This window comes from Carassius auratus, chromosome 31 (genome assembly GCF_003368295.1).
Source record: "Carassius auratus strain Wakin chromosome 31, ASM336829v1, whole genome shotgun sequence".
In the NCBI taxonomy this organism is placed as follows: Eukaryota; Metazoa; Chordata; class Actinopteri; order Cypriniformes; family Cyprinidae; genus Carassius; species Carassius auratus.
Window position 1 is genome coordinate 3,696,561 of NC_039273.1, and position 18,251 is coordinate 3,714,811.

The 18,251-nt window shown below is 38.5% G+C and overlaps 1 protein-coding gene across 1 annotated transcript in view; it reads left to right on the plus strand.

Moving 5' to 3' along the window:
• Positions 1-18,251, plus strand: part of LOC113051164 (receptor-type tyrosine-protein phosphatase T-like) — a 123,881-nt gene that overhangs the window by 61,606 nt on the left and 44,024 nt on the right. Inside the window, exons 3-5 of the mRNA XM_026214756.1 lie at positions 13,869-14,140; positions 16,640-16,721; positions 18,024-18,139. Of these exons, the coding sequence (XP_026070541.1) occupies positions 13,869-14,140; positions 16,640-16,721; positions 18,024-18,139 (470 nt within the window). The remainder of the gene's footprint in view (positions 1-13,868; positions 14,141-16,639; positions 16,722-18,023; positions 18,140-18,251) is intronic.

Consider the following 18,251-nt stretch of genomic DNA (forward strand, 5'->3'; position numbering starts at 1 on the left):
AACGGTTCTTGACTAGTGAACGAGTCAGCCTATTGTTCATTATCTGACTCGGCTTGGTGTTCATCTTCAGTTCTCTCTTCACAGCAGTTCAGTCAGTGTACTGTTTGAGTAAATGAATTACTCCGGGATATTGGTTTATTTGAACTCAGATGGAGTGTCAGACACATTAAAAAAGTTAACAGCTTGAGTCATTTGTGGATTAATGCGAATTGGAAACAGTTTAAAACGATTCAGTTCGATTTGGTGAACTGGTTCAAAAAGATCCAGTTACATCTTTATTCGTTCGCGAACCAGATATCACTAAACTGCTTTGTTTTTAACTCTCTCACAAGAGACACGGAAGAGAAGACAATGCTGAATAAAGTCATAGTTTTTGCTATTTTTGGACCAAAATGTATTTTCGATGCTTCAAAATATTCTAACTGACCCTATGATGTCTCAGAGGGAGTGTCAGCCACGTTAAAAATGTTAACAGCTCAAGCCATTTGTGGATTAATGCATATTGGAGGCGCAAACCGTTTAAAACGATTCTGTTCGATTTGGTGAACTGGTTCAAAAAGATCCAGTTACATCAAATGATTAGCCCGCGAACCATTATAAAGTTAAATAAATAAACAAATAACAAATAATAAATGTTTGATTACCACAAATTTTTTTTGACTCATCCCTGACTTTGTTAAAAAGGAAAAAAAAAAGGTGAAAAGTAAAAATGGTCACAGGATACTGTTATAGACAACATTAAGATGTAAATGACCTAGAATATTCCTTAGAAAGAAGGAAGTTGGCCATTTCCTTATCCAGACATCGAACTTGGGCTTCTTCTATACTTCCTCTCTCTCTTCTTCAGTATTGCCTTGTCCTTTGTCATTCTCTCTGATCTTCCTCCTCCATTTCTTCCCGCTGCTCTGATGCCCTTCAGATCTTTCCCCAAGAAACCCCTGTGGAGTTGTATTGGGTACATCTAATTTCTAACTTTACGAGTATAGCTTCTGTTTTCATTTTGACCCAAGATGGGTCCATCCTGATTGTTACCCGTGAAGGTCTTGTCTGTCGGTGGGATTTGAGTGCCTCAGTTTGGCTTTCAGCGGCCATCCCTGTGTGAAAGCATACGGACAACCTCAAATAACCGGCTTACAAAATAGCTCGTGGCTCGCTCTCAAGGAATACACTTCCCTCTATGGAGTTGAAGAGTTCAGCGGGAAATATTTTACAGCAGTAGCACAGGCGAGAGTGTCCAACTGCTCTCAAGGGAGCAGTAACAGACACTACTTAAGCAGCTACGGACTTCTGCCCACCATAACAGTTAACAGAAGCCACGATATCTCTACCAAACTGGCAACACGTATCTCTGTGGGAGTCAAGATATGTAGAGCAGTGATTAGCAGTGGATTATTCAAGCAAACATTTCTATCACAATTTTGCTTGATGACAATGTATATTGGAGCATACAATTCTTTTTTCACTTTTGGACATAGTTAAAAATCTGAAAAAAATCTGAATTATCTATCTATCTATCTGTCTGTCCGTCCATTAGTATGTCTGTCATTTATATTTAGTTCAGTCTACCTTTCTATCATTCTATCTACCGCTCTATTGTTCCGTCATTCTTTCTATAAGGCCTTTCAAACATTTTTAAAGCTTTCAATAAGAACAACATTCAAAGTTTTTGTTAAGGGGGGGGGGGGGGAAATGCTCGTTTTCACTCAATATCCTGTTAATCTTGAGTACCTATAGAGTAGTACTGCATCCTTCATAACTCCAAAAAGTCTTTAGTTTTATTATATTCATAAGAGAAAGATAGTCTGTACCGATTTTTCCCGGAAAAACACGACCGGCTGGAGGCGTGACGTGTGGGCGGAGCTAAAGAATCACGAGCGCCCAGTAGGCTTTTGCGTTGAAAGCGTTTGGAAGCTGTGACTTTACCGTGAGGACAAAACCAACCAAAACAAACCATGGCTTACAGTCAGATTCAGCCGTTTATTTTATGATCCAGAATCAGATCCCGAGGCTGAAACTGAACGAGAGCAGCAGCAGCAACGACTCGCTCCGAGCGGGGCTCAAACCCAGGTCTCGGCATGGGAGGCGGACGCACTAACAAGAAGACAGAGATATTTGAAGCAGTTTTACTCACCGCCTGCGGTTCCAACACACAATCGTGACCCTTTTTAGTTGGGATTGCATCATCCTTAAGAAATAAACGATACGCAAATCCGTCGTCAAACTGGGTCTTGTTTGTAAAACAAGCATCTTCGAAATGCAGGAAACAAACACAAACACTTGCACAACTCCATTGATGCTCTGTAAAAATAAACTCCATCCACTGGTCCCTTAATGCTGTTTCTCTTTTGGTAATCTGTGCAGGGTTGTCTTGCCCTGGCAACCAAAAATACACTTCTTTTGTGACATTTCACGACGCTCTCGCTCTGATCAGTGAAGTCTGTTGTGCTCTCAGTGCTCTGCTATACGGGAGCGCGCGCTCTTCCGGCAGACGCGCCCTTAGGACCCATATAAGGAAATTCCGCTCCATCTAACGTCACACAGAGCCATACTCGAAAAAAACTTTCCGAACAAACCGGACAAACCGGAAGGAGTATTTTTGGAACAGAAATACTCCTTCAAACGTACAAATTAATTTTTGAAACTTTGTCCATGTTTAGCATGGGAATCCAACTCTTTAACAGTGTAAAAAACTCAGTATGAATGAAATAGCATTTCACCCCCCTTTAAAGTTGAATTCATTTATTTCATTTTAATCTCGATTATTACTAGATGTAAAAATGTAGAACAAAAATACAATAAAATATCATTTAACAGTTATTATTTTGTGTAATAATTATGTAATTATAATTATTCTGTCGCATCAAGATGGCTCTCCTGTTGTTTTAACGTTTTTCCTTTCTGTTGTTTTTTAAACACAGTAAGTTTTACTGGGGGTGAAATGCTGAACATTCTGGAGTACACACCACACAATCTTCTAGTGGTTTTTGAATACTCAGACGTTTTGTTGAACATTGTAGTTGGCAAAGCAGCCGCGCTGTTCAAGCGTTTAAAGATGCACAAGCTTGGGAAGTCGGCACTGTCATTCTGTTTGTGCTGTGGAAGCTTCTGTCATCAAAACAAATTCTTTGCATGTGTAAACACACCTGGCAATAAAGCTCTCTCTGATTTCTGATTCAGATTTTTAACTTAATTTGATTAGTTAATGTGCTAGTAGGAAAGCTTTGTAGCATTAACTACCATAACTAAGAGGGGAGAACCTTGGAAAGTTTAAAACTATAATATTTCAATGGTGTTTTTGGACAATTGTTCTAAAAGTCACTTTCTACAAGGATCACAATTTCTAGCAGTTTTCTGTATATTTAATCGACCACTCCTAACATAGATTTCCTGTTGTGGTGCTCCAGCTTTGTTGTACCACACATGGAACTTAAGGACACCTGGTCCATGTACGAGAAAGACTGGTTTCAGCAAAAAAGAGAAGAGATACTGGATTTATGGCTGTGTGACAAGGTGCAATAAGCATCAAGTTCACCTCGGCGCACACGGCCAGCAGGGCGCCGCTGTCGTGCCCCTCTTCTCGGCCACCTGTTCCTGTCATGAACCTGGACGTGGGCTGGGTGACTGTGAGTTTGGAGCAAGCAGGTCTTCTGTCCCAACACAACTCTTAATTTGACACAAATCTGTTCACCTAGAGCTACATTTACTTGTTACTTGAGGGTAAATGGAGCTTGAGTTTTAATTGGCTTTCTTTGCTTTAGAAAATACTGACAAAATAGCTAAATTGTTAGACAGGTCCTTTATTGTTTTAGATGGTTCCACTTTCATACACATAGCTGCAGTCTGTTAACTAAGATTCATTATTTCGTATTCTGTCATCCAGACTGTTTAGCAGAAAATATGAATCTTTTCCAGACATAGAGATGTGTATTTTATTGGCCTCTTCTGCATCTTCCTTTATCTTTCTCCCTGTTGTATTTCTTCTTCCTCTCCCTTGTTAGGCTAGCTATGATCTCCCCAGGCAATCTGACCGCCTTTGAATGTTTTCAGTCCTTTCCTTTTAGATGCTAATAATAAATAGCCCGACGACAATCAATTTGAGACAACCGGAGTCTAATTCAACCACTCGGCCTCTGAGGGAGACTTTACTAGGAACTGATAAAAGGCCAACCTTTGTTTCAGAATGAATAATAAAAAATAAAAAAAATAGCATAAGAGGCAGAAGAATGCTTTTTTATTTTAAAACTCATTCTGAAATGCAGATTTCAGAATTTCACATAACATTAAATAAAATGTCAAGATGTCCAGTTTCGGAAAGCAGCGATCATAAAAATGCAGAAATAAACATAAATTGGGCCAGCATTCTTGAAATCTGCATGCACAGTGGCCACAGAACATATATGGATATACTTAAAATCTAAATCTATCTATCTATCTATCTATCTATCTATCTATCTATCTATCTATCTATCTATCTATCTATCTATCTATCTATCTATCTATCTATCTATCTATCTATCTATCTATCTATCTATCTATCTATCTATCTATCTTTGCCACTATGCAAAACACATCCTCATTGTGTTATATCAAGTTGCTGTCTGTTCTGTTAAAATAAATAATTAATTAAATAAATAAAAAGAAAAACCTTGGCGGGCTCCCTATTTACATATGCATTTACCCTTGATTTCAATAGTTCCTATCAACATCAGTTCCTCTATAGCCAATCAGCAAATAGAAGTCTAGTGAAGCAGAGAGTGAGCGGGAATCCTTAACCACAGATGAAGTTGTATTTATTGGATTTGACATTAACCGATTCACTGATTTGCATTAAGGTGGCCAAGGGTGGTGTCCCCACTTCAGTTATTGATTTTCCACTTATCAGATTATCACAGGCTCGAGGGTTTGCAACAAGGCCCACCAAGGGCTCATGGGAAAAGTGCATTGTAAGTAAAGGCTGGCACCATTTCAGAGGGCCCTGACGAATTGCGGCACACAGCTGGTGGGTCTTGTTGATTCTACGCCAATCTCATATCATTTGGCGCGACAAGCAGGGCAAAGCTGTTTCTGCTCGGGTTGAGATGGAAAATGGGTGTGCATGCGTGAGAAGTAATAACCAGGGCTTCAGAGAGGAGACAGATAGCGGCATATATTGAAGGTCCATTACACATCCAGGGCAGCAAACATATGGGGCCTGGCTGAAGTAGCTAACTGTCTCCCATCCTGTCTTTCTGCCTTAAAAATCATCCATTCTTTTCCTTTTACACTCACTTTCACATATACAGCCTCCATGAAGTGAAAAGGGATATGGGGAATTTACTGTGCTTAAATGTGTCAAATGGGGCACAGGACAGATCCACTGTACTCTTGAGACCCCTTTGAAGAATATGTATTTGTTTATGAAGGGATGGCCCATCTGCAGCCTTTCGTTTGGAGGAGGGAATCAGGCGTGCATCTTCTCTCGCTCGCAGCTGCTCCAAACGAAATGATTGCAGCTGACGCATCACCATTTCTCCTGAAACAGGGCTGTACAGTGGACTTCTGATATGAGGAAACAAAGTGTTATTTATTTATCTATTTGTTTCTTTGTTTTATGTAAAATTATGGTTCAGATGCTTTTGATGTTTACACAGTTTTTTGGTTAAAGAAAAGGGTGTTAGGGTTTACCCTTAAAGATAAAAAATATATATTTAACCAAATTTAAGTCAAAGTTTCTGTTACTTATTTATTTTATATGCTATATATAATCACTACAAAAATACAGTATAAAGCATATCTTTTCTATCTTTTAGAAATTTAGTTACTAAGTGTTGTTTGGATATTATTAATAATAGTCAACAAATCGTCTCTAAGCGTTGCAAATGTCATTAATGTTGCTGGCAAGGAGGTACACCTTTAAATTTACCAAACTGAAAAAATCTGTACTTTTTTGTTTCACAAGTCGTTTCAGCTTTGTTTAGATTCGAATGTGACTAAAAGTGTGATGTCCGAGTGGCTGAGTTATTTACATAGTAATTAGTCTGTCCATTTCCCTCTCAGGTCATTTGTGGATCAGTTGTGAACATGATAGATGGGAATTATCTCATTCACTAGGTAATAAGCCAATTTTGTCCCATCATGTGACTTTTCAGCTGTATTTTCCTATTATTCCCCTCACAGTGAGCTCAAGAGAGACAAAAGCTGTTGGAAGGTGTCAGTTTAGAAACAAAATTATTAATTGATTATAATCATAAATACATTATAAAATTTAAGGGATGGTGTGTTTTTTTTTTTAATGTTTTTTTTAAGTCTTCCATGCTCACCAATGCTTTATTTATTTGATCCAAATAACTGTAAAACATTAATGCTTTAAAATATTATTGCAATATAAACTATTCTCTATTTTGAAATATTTTAAATGTAATTCGTCCTGTGATGCAAAGCTGAATTTTCTGCATATTTACTCCAGTCTTAAGTGTCAAATGATCCTTCAAGAATTAATTTTAGAATTTTGATTTGATGCTTAAAAAATATTTCGTATTAATTTTGAAACTTTTTTTGTTGAAACGTAATACATTTTTTCAGTAATGTACAATGAATAGAAAGTTAAAGAATTAAAAAGTTAAAAGAATGGGATTTATTTGAAATCTTTTGTTACATTATAAATGTCTTCACTGTAAATTTTTATAAATTTAATGCATCCTTGCTGTATAAAAGCATTAGTCATACTGACTCTTTTGATTTTTGAGAGTAGTTTACATAGTGCGAACTACGGGGGAGCTAGGGGGAGCTCGGCTCCCCTTAATAAGACATGGGCTCCCCTGAAAACGAGAAATCTGAAATTTTGGGGGGTCTCAAAAAATACTGACAATGTGAATATTTTTAAGTGCAATTTCAGTTTTGTAATGTGATTATGATGGCAAAAATATTATTCATTCATGCATGACGGCGATTAAAACCTAATTAACTTCAATAAAGATTAAAGACGTCACAGCATCAAGGTGTGGGGGTGCTGCGCTGCAAATTCCACATGTTAGTATGTCATAGGTTCGTAGAAAAAAATAAACGTTGGAGGCCATTTATCGTGCGCAAAGTCCTTCCATTATGCAGTTATAGCATCATAGCTAGGGCAAAAAGAAAACAAGGTAGTTCAATTAATTTTGGTATTATTAAGAAATTGTGTAGTGATAACGCACGACTGATTCACCTGCTGCAAGCACTGGTAAACCTCAAGCCAAGCCCACTGTGAAAACGCTTGAAGCTGAAGAAAAATAATCTCTGGGATCCTAACCCCTCTTGCTCCGAGTCCGCTCTCGCGTTAAACTGGAACAGCCAGCAGTGGAGAGACTGGAAGAGCCAATATACATGGCTGTGTGTTAAGGACGGAAGCTTGGGGTGCATCACTTTGTAACGCGTTGTGTCAGGAGGGGGAAAAAATATGGATAGCTCACAAAGTAATTAGGTCAGACAAAACTCACGGAGGCGATTGACATTTAACAACGACTCGTTTTATTTCTCCAATCGAACTCGGGCAATTGTCTGTCCCATGTTCCACCGTCCACAGCGTAACCAAAACAAAACAAACAAGATTAAAACAAAATGATTTCCAAACAGAGATTACCTGCATACATGGGGGATTCGAGTCGCGCTTATATACATTATCATACAGAGTGCATATACCGTTTTACAGGGAGCGCGCAGCTCTTAAAGGGGCCACATTTTTTTCCACTCGTTGCAACTTGTAAGGACGCAAAAAACCTTCTTCTGTCTGAAAAGGTACCTGGCACGCACTTGTCTGAGGAGTGGATTAATGATTAATGCTCAGAACCAGTCGCGAAAAATTATATATAAATACAGGGACAGCATTGCACACAAGATGGCCCTTGAAGTGGCATTGACAAAGCAAAAGGCGATTCTGGCAAATAAAGTAATTGAGGTGAATTCTAAATTAACGGAGGAGACCGCAACATCATTCAAGGCTGTCTTCCTGACCTATCAATTTGTGTCGATAAAGTATAATAGGGCATATTGTAGCTGTTATGTATCTTTGTAAGTCATTATATGTCCTTTTTTGAGGCACTCGTGTCGATAATGTATAATAGTGCATACACTTGTAGCTGTTGTAAGTCCTTATTTGAGGCATGCGCATGTGCACGACCTCCACCCCCCCCCCCCCCCCCCCCCCCAAAAAAAAAAGAGGTGGGCTCCCCCAAAGGACACGGTATAGTTCGAACACTGGTAGTTTATATATATATATATATATATATATATATATATATATATATATATTAGGGGTTCACGGTTCGGTTCGATACGATACACTGATGTCACGGTTCGGTTCGGTTCGGTTCGATACGTTTTAGATACAGCAAAATGCAAAAACATCTCAACTTTTCAGAATGCCGCAAACGCACCGCGGGTCATGTGACAAGAACTAACCAATCAGCTTCATCCTTTCCCATAACAACGTTGAAAACTCAGCCAAGATGAAGGAACAGCTGATTATAGTTGTATATGGATTGCAATTTTGAAATAAATTTAGTAGCAGAGCTACTGCAAGCGATTTTTAGAGCTGCAAATCCATTTATCCTTCGCTGAAATTTCCGCGTCTCATGGAGAGAGCACGTCATTGTTGCTTAGCAAAGACAGACGCCTCATGAGCGCTTCTGCCCAAGCGCTTTGGAAAGGAGGAGAAAGACGTTTTTAGGAGCGATATGTGAACGGACCCTAAGGCGCTCGCTCACTCAGCACGCGCTGAAGGCTCATTGCAAAATGTCTAATGCATTTAACAGACCAGAAATATAAGATCCTAAAATAACCAACAGGTCTGGTGTTTGGGTGCACTTTGGATTCCCTGTAAGCTATAATACTGGTGTCTAAATGCTGCAGGGATAGTTTGTTGCGTGCATGTTTCTCCTTTTTTTCGTCTTTTCCCAGATACTGACACAATAAGGTGATGTCGGCGTAAATGAGTTGACATGTTTCAAGTATTCACGCTGGTGTTTTTTTTTTTTAAAGCAATGAAGCAACCGCGCGAAGCCCTCACTATATAGGATTTTCGAAAGAATGCAGAGCACTAGTGTAGTGTGCAAACTTACCACAGTGTGGATTTCAGAAAGTGTGCAAAGACTTCACGTGCACACTTACCATAACATGGATTTACAAATAATGTTCTAAGGAGGGGCTCTCATGTCACTCTGATCGAGCAGCTCATAGATGGAATCATGCATCTCAAACAATATGTTTGAGAGTCATCTTCTTTTTCTAGTCTGTTAAACGCATTGGCCATTTTGCAACGAGCCTTCAGCGCGTACTGAGTGAGCGAGCGCCTGACTGAGTCATAACATAACATAAACATAAGTTGGTGTTTTTTTCTTCTTCGGGAGTGTCAGGGGCGTTGCCTGTTACGTCGTTTGGGTTATTGGGCTACCTTGTTGAACGCATATCATTATATTTCTCTTTTTTTTTTTCAAATATAATTAATTAGTCCAACGAACCGTTCGGTATGCATAATGCGTACCGCGTACCGAACCGAAAGCGTCGTACCGAACGGTTCAATACGAATACGCGTATCGTTACACCCCTAATATATATATATATATATATATATATATATATATATATATATATATATATATATATATATATATATATATGAATATCTTAACGGATGCTCAAAGGGATCTGGCTTCCACACCTATTGAAGCTTTTTCCTCACTTCCTCTTTATTCCTCTCTGTGTTTTCTCTCTCAACGCATTAGCCTTTCCACGGTACATTGCGGATTACCACCCTTGCTTGGCTCAATGGTAAATAAGTGCTTTAGTGTTCATGGGATAAAACTGCCAGGCAGAAATGAGGAATGCCGTGACTTTATCAGACCGAGCAGTAGAGGGCCCAAAGTACAGGGACCTGCCATAATTGCATATTAAAGTGACAACTAGAAGAATTTTTGCTATCTGTCATGTGGGGGATCATATTATGATGGGGGGAATGTGACTTTTAGTGCAAAGAGCTCCCAGTGGAAATACTCAGAGGGAATAATGACTTTCACCGGCAAGTCCTCTCCGTACTTTGTAGCCACATGCCAAAGAATACTCTCTGAGAAAATGAGTTGAAATCGCCGAACAAGGGCTGGGCATCTCTAAGATTGATATAAATTGCACTGAATTGTAAAACTGCTTCTCAGATGTTTGAACCGATAAATCTTCCAATCAAGGGCGTTTAGACATAAATGAATTCACATAACATCACTTCACATTAACGCAGGGGTGACAGCTGTCAACCAAGCAGCACTGAAGCGATACCTTATCGGGTTGCCTCATGTTGCCCCTATGAAGATGTTTTACAGACTGTTCTGCTGTCTTAGAAAAACAGTAATGGATCTGCCTTGACGTTAGTCTCGAAAACCATGTACTGGTTATTGGTTGATGTGAACAGCATTAAATCACCAGTAGTGTATCTGTGATTCTGTGAGGACTGTTTTGTTGATGGCACGCTTGCTGATAGCCGAGAACAACTCTCATATTGCTATCGATTTTAGTAAAGGAGAGCGCCAAGTGCTGCGTTTTACTCCAGAAGCCTTTTTCATTCTGCAGTAAGTATTGAGAGAAATCTTCATCGCCATTTATTTGTGTTTATCAGCAGCCACAGTTGCAGGAAAAAAATAATTATCATCCAAATAGTGTTGCCCTTGAGAATGCGCATAACAAGTTGTATATCATTCTTAGGGATTTCTCCAAATATTCAACTTTTAATAATATTTTGATTCATCCCAGAACTCATTAATACATGAAATGTAAGTGCATCCAATGCATTGGGACTCCAGGAGGTAATTGAACTCAGGTAATATCAATGAAGCAGTTTGGAGGCTACGTGTTTTTAATAATCTGTTCTCCAGCAAGAGCTGGTGCAGCATTGCATTCTTCATTATGTAAACGTTCATTTCCATTTAAAATTCTTGTGCAAAGTCCCACCGCAAGATTGTGCCAGTCACAGTCATGTTTGTAGTGTTGTCATACTCATGCAGGCTGATTTGTCAAGAGTGTTTTGTGCATCCAGCAGTCCACCTGGAATAAAATGTGTTGAATTATTTATCATAGAACCATTACATCTGATTTCACATTAGCTCAGCTTAAGACAGTGAAGCCAGCGATGGTGTGATTGAGGACACTCGTATTGACCCTGGTAGTAGGGCTGATTGCCTGCTTGTAGGTTTGGTCTAAATTACCTCTCGGTTCAAAGGCTTCATTTTGCCCGACCATATATATTGGCAGTCATCAACGGTGGGGAATATATAGATGTCTGCTCAGAATACCTGATGGAAAATGCACGTGGGCTGAGAGGGTTGAATATGAAATGCAATCAGGCGAGTTCACTACCAATGTACGCTGTTTAGGGGGCCTTCGCTAGATTGGATCAGTGTGCAGAATTGATTGGCCTCATCCCAGGGCTCAAGGTTCTGCTCGGGTCTTGTGGTCATGTCTTAGATAATACTGGTGATGAATGGGGTGTTATGGCAATGGCTTCCTCTGCCTATCTGGCAAATTATGCATGGTGATTTAGCACTACCAGGCAGAAAGGTGTCGGGAAAAATTGGGACTGATTTTGACCCATGTATGTGATGTTTTAACTTAGCCCTTTACATATTCACATAGCTTGACATAAGTACACCATCCAGATCCAAAAAGGCTGGTTCTGCATTGGTGGCAATTTAGATGTTCAGATGAAATAACATTTTTGCAAGCAACATATATTATAGTAGATATACTCCCTTTTTTTTGCATGTCACAGCTCAGAATAGTCCCTAGTGAAAGGACCTGTATATACACACAGCCTGTCAAATAATTCTAAGGTCTCACAGACACCAAATCAAGAACAGGCCAGTGCTATAATTGCTTTTAAATCCCGATTGAATAGTTTTGACTGATAACCAGGCTTCACCTTTGTTAAGGCTAAAACCTTTTACCTGACATGAATGCGAAGAACTGTTTTGTGAACATTTTTAAAGAACTAAGAATGAATTACTGTAATTTATCAAAAAAATCAAATAAAATAAAATCCACCTTTGGGTCTTTAGTGTAAGTAAATGGTTTCCCCTCAAGGTGGCAAATGATTGTCACTTTATTTATTTTTTAAGTAAATCATGATTTTTGTATTCTCTGAAGCCCTCTTTCTTCTTTCTAATGCAGTTCCATTGTTGGTAGTGACTTGTACAAAACTACTCATAAGGCTGTAAGACTGCATATTGTCTCATAAAATTGGAGTAAAATGGATGTAAAGCTGTCCGCAGAATCATTTCATAAATATTGCCTCAGCACTTACAGTTTCAGTGTGGTTTTATAGCAGGCAGTTACTCAGTTACTCAGTTATGTGATGAATTCTGCTTACAAAGACACTAAAGGCCATTAACATGATGTGCAAGATGAAAATGTAGCCTTCAGTGTGGGAAAAGAGTATAAGATACCAAACATTAAGAACATCAAAACATTCTGTTCATTACCTATTTATTCATTTTCTGTTCACCGTCTGATGAAGGTAAAGCCATTTTTGTCTCTAAAGAAGTTTGAAATGGTTATGCATGTTTTTATTGGATTACTGCAACTCATTGTATATCAGTGTTCCTCAGTCATGTGTTACTTGTCTGCATTGGGTTCAGAATGCAGCGGCTCAGCTTCTTTGTGCTAACATGAGTCTATCACACCAGTTTTGATTTAATTGCATTAGCTGCCAGTCAAATATAAGATTGATTTAAAAATGTTACTGCTTGTCTATAAATCTCTCCATAATCATCTGATTTGTTACCTCCATACAGTCAATAGCACATATTGCTGTGTGCAAATATTCCCTTCTTGAACATATATTATTTTTGTATTATTTTTTTTTTAATTGGAAAATGCATTCTTTTTTATATAAATTTAATATAAATCATTTCAACATATTATATTTAACCAATTTGGGAAACACTTTATTTTAGGGTCTTTTAACTAGTTGCTTATTAGCATGCATATTAGCGGTACTAGAATATTAGCCATTTATTAGTAGTAATTAAGCACATATTAATGCCTTATTCTGCATGACCATGTTCTACATCCCCAATCCTACCCAATACCTAACCTTAACAACTAACTTACTTACTATTAATAGGCAGCAAATTAGGAATGTATTGAGGGAAAAGTCATACTTAAAGGGATAATTCACATAAAATGTTATGTTTATCTGCTTACCGCCAGGGCATCTAAGATGTAAGTGATTTTGTTTCTTCAGTAGAACACAAACCAAGATTTTGAACTCAAACCATTGCAGTCTTATAATGTAAGTGGATGGCTTTGGGAGTTTAAAAACATACACAAACAAAACCAAATTAAACACTATGGCCTGAGCGTGTTCTTCTCAACAGCAGGCACCTGATGTATGGTCCTCTTCTTGCTTTACAGTGGATCCAGACTTATAAGTGCATTACTACCACCTATCTCTCAAGTGAACCATTGACATCTCCTAATTGAGAATGTAGATAGTGTCAATGGTCCATTTAAGAGATAACTGGCAGGATCAAACTATCTCTTTTATAGTGAATAAGTGTTCCCTATTCTAAATTTTTACCCTAATTGGTCATGTATACATACATATATAGTGTGTGTGTTTGTGTGTGTGTGTTTTATTTGTCAAGAAGGACATCACTGAAAGGAATGATAGCTGATGAGTACCGTAATGTTGTGTGAGCGAAAGTGATAAACGGAATTCTATTCTATTCTATTCTATTCTATTCTATTCTATTCATTATTTACTATATACATTTCTGTATGTTGTATTACTTCGATTTCTTTCTCATAAAGTGAAGTTAAGATTCCAGGTGATTGTTTGACCTATTGTAAGGGATGTTTTCCTCTTCTAGGTTCCTTCATGATGGTGAATGCTTCGGGTCGTGCATCAGGTCAGAAGGCCCACCTGCTCCTGCCCACGCTAAAAGAGAACGACACCCACTGCATAGACTTCCACTACTCCCTGTCTAGCCGGGATGGGACGAGCCCCGGAACCCTTAATGTCTACATAAAAGTGGATGGTGGACCACAGGGGAATCCCATCTGGAATGCCTCAGCACCCGTCACTGAAGGCTGGGTGAAGGCCGAACTCGCCATCAGCACCTTTTGGCCCAACTCCTACCAGGTAAGCATGATGCTAATAAAACGGTAAATGGACTGCATTTATATAGCACTTTCAACAGACCCATGGCCATCCAAAGTGCTTTACAAGTTGCCTCACATTCACCCATTCACTCACCAACGGTGGTGGTGTCAGCCATGCAAGACGCCATCCAGCTCGTCGGGAGCAGCTTGGGTTAGGTGTCCTGCTCAAGGTACCTACATTTGGTCAGGTAGAGCAGGGGATTGAACCACCAACCTTCCAGTTTGTAGATAACCTACATGAACCACTGAACCACTGCTGCCCTAATAATGTCAAAGTCATGGGTTTCCATTCAGAGAATCTGCATACTGTGTGTTTAAAAAATATATACAAAATAGAAAAAAATATTCAGAATATTCTGGTTTGAATACAAAATAAATGCATTGACAGTTGCTCACTTACAATGGGAGTCTGTGGAGCAAATGATGACAACCATGATCAGGTAGGTTTTTTTTTTTTTTTTTTTTTTTTTTGCAGGATGAGCCACTTAGCAAACAAATGACCAGCAGCTAGAGAAGTGCTGAAAATGTTGTCCACTTGGCCACTGAAATAGACAGAAGTTTATTTTCTGCAATATATTTGTGGTGAATGGCACCAATTGAACTGCAGAAAGTGGCAGTAGATTGCTCTCTACTCAATTACCACTGCGATCACTGTCCCCTAATCTCACCCACAAATGGCCCTGGTGAATAAGCTTTTAGTTGTTAATTTTAGATCTGTCTTTTTGCTTATTACCACTTTCGCTCCCTCCTTCGTTTTCTCTCTTCTGATTCTTCACACCCAGATCTCCTCTCTGTCTCTCTCTGCCTCTTGTGCTCCTCTTCTTTCTGTCTGTTGATTCACCGGTCAGTCTGTGGAGTGAAATACCCTCATAAGATTAGCCATGTAATTGAATTAAATAATGGGAAGAGCAAATATTTAGCCTGTGCTGGGAATACTGAACTTCTCTTGGCAAACAGCAGACCAATATTTGCTGAAGGCAGTATTTGCTGAGGGCATCTATTTGACCAGCAGGCAATATCAAAGCTTGTGTGTGTGTTTGTGCTTGTGGGGAACATCATTAAAACGTGCAAGTGTATATAACCAAAAAGTGTGTAATAATATAAATGTATTAATTATTATTATTTATCACATATTATAAATATTAAATATTACAATTCATTTTCAAATGTTTATATTTCTTTCTTTTTTAGTGGTTTTATTTAGATTTTGAATTAAGACTTTGACAATCACACTCTCTAGGTGCTTGTTCCCAGTCTGTGCTCGCAGAATGCAATTTAACGTTTTTAAAATCATTTGCTTCTCTTGTTGAATAGAATGTAATAAATTACCAGTTAAATATCGAGAACTAATATCTACCATTAATTTTTGCCCGTGGGATCATAAACTATACTGAAAAATATCCCACCGTGAGTTTGATTAGAGCAACAGATTTGCAGATAAGTGGCCAATTTGACTAAAACGAATCTTTGGGTTAACTGACTTGTTTCCTGCCGTGTTACATTTGAAATAGTAGAGTGCCATTTCAGTGTGACAGTGTTTAAATGGTAAAGTTTTATGATATTCAAAATAAAAATTAAAAAGGGCAAATCTGACTCTTTTTGAGTTTGTGATGGTACATTTTTTTAAAAGAAGTTATTTTGCCATGTCCTGACAGCTTTAGAGATCATTCGTGTCACCCATAATGTTGTGAATAAATTATGAATGCAGCAATGTCCTTGAGTAGAGGCAAGGATGATAAAATGAGGATGTAAAAGGTCTGCTCATTCAAAATGGTTATCATTTGCTCAAACCTGTGTGGCAGGATATTCACATTGGTCTTTTCTAGGATTGAGAATTGATCTAAAAAGCTTAAGCCACTGAAAGCAGCTTCCACAACATATCTGATCTAAAACGTGACATTCTGTGGTTGTGGTTTGTGCAAACACACACCTTTAGTCTCCACAGTCTCATCCTGAAAAACATGGTGAGTCTGGTTGAGTAGATCGAATGTCTTGACTGGTCACAGTGAGGCCTTTTTGGAAGCAAGGGACTCAAGTGCATCCTGTGTCCAGGTTTTGGCTTTTTAAGTGCCAGTCCTTGGCAGCCCTGAAAGAGAGGGCATTGTTCAGACCACACATGTCCTCACCACATGGCATGTACAGTATGCCATGCAAAACATGCCAGTCCCATATGTGTGTGTTCGAATTTGTGTTCTCAGAGTTTCAGTGCAGATTATCAGATTATCATGGCTTCAAAAGTTTTCTTGTGCTGTTTTTCTTCAAAATAAATGCAATATGCATGGACATTCAAATATTTTAAACTGTGCCGTAAGTGCTTGAAAATGATTTGGGGCTTATGATTTACAGGTAAAGATCTCTCCTGTTGAATTAGTACTGTGAATATTTTCATGCTTGAAATAAATAGACCCTCTCAGCTCAGTCTGAAACAAGCTGTCTAGATTTAAACACTTGATTTCCTCTCCCCTCTTCTCTGGTTTAGGTTATTTTTGAGGCTGTGTCTGTACAAGGGCATCCTGGGTTCATCGCCGTGGATGAGCTGCACGTTTTGGCCCACCCTTGCCGTGAGTAAACACACGCACACACACACATACACACGGCGCCTGCTTACTTTTGCAGTCTTGGCTACGCTGTAGGAGTTCAGTCTGTCAACTACTGTGAAAAGCACTTCATGTGGATCGAGGGTTGAACAGAGATGGAAGAGGCCAGCAAACAAGCAGGTCTGTGCTGAGGATGAGAGATAGAGGGAGACAGACTGCAGAGCTGAGTGCTCAGACTTCAGACCCCCATCATTCTTGTTGTGACAGGAGAACTTTAGCCTTTGACTTCAATTGTCCTAAATCTCTCTGTGTCACTAAAGTAAAGCCAGCAGCGTTGATGAAGCGTGTGCCATTTACATGTAATCATTTAGCATATGCTTTTATTAAAAGAAAAGTCATTAATCTCAATAACTGGCATTGGTTATATTTGCATGACACATAGCTTTACATTTAGTGTTTGCAAAACAGCAAACAGTGTATATTGCTCCGTATGCAGTAGGCTAGTATACCATTCTACATAACCAGAATTTTTAATAAAAATTTAATAAGAACTGAGTTAAAGGAACACAAGCATAGATCATGGAAGTATCTTATCATGACTCTTTTTTTTTTTTTTTTTTTTACTAGTCATAATAATAATAATAGTGGGTAATTTTAAGATTCCTTCATTAAATCGGAACAGTTTCACGTTATAGCAGATATGTAAAAAAAATTATCTATATTTTAAAAGATTGATATTGCTTTTGTGCAGAAATGCATGCACAGATAATAAATCTGGCAGAGAGAGTGGGTGAAGACTGCGTACTGAGGATCAAGAGTTCAGCTAGTGCAAGAGTTACGCTTCTGACAAATGCACCTGTAAACCTCTTTGCACCTGTACACGCAAATTAGAGAATGTTTATTGGAAATAGTAATGAATATGAGCTCCATTCATTTTTTTGATATCAGATGGTGATCCTAAACGTACACTGCGAAAACCAGACAGAAACTATTTTCACCATCACGAAATACAACAAGTGAAAGGAGCACTTACCAAATTAGAATTTCATGTCAATAGATACTATAAAATATTTATTTTTATATTTTGTAGAAATGTTAACACAAGCGCACTTCATAAGGTAAATATTTCACTAAAACATACTTGTTAGGTTTGAAATGATAAAACAATATGCCATAAAACAATATACCAGTCAAAATGTACACTTTGTCATCCACTTGGATAAACTTGTAAGGCTTTTTGGGCCACTCCATAGCTGACCACCAGCACGTGTCTTAGAGCAGTGCTGTTTTATGATTTTTTGAAGGTATATGTGTTTTGTTTGGTAGGCAAGACACCACATTTTCTGCGGCTGCAGAATGTCGAGGTGAACGTGGGACAGAATGCCACCTTCCAGTGTACTGCTGGAGGCAAATGGTCACAAAATGACAAACTCTGGCTCCAGGTGAGTCAGTACACAACCTCACACACACGTACTTTGTGTTCACATATAATCTCACATAAAGGGACGGCAACATATATATTTTTAATAACATTATTTTTTGTGTGTGATATTT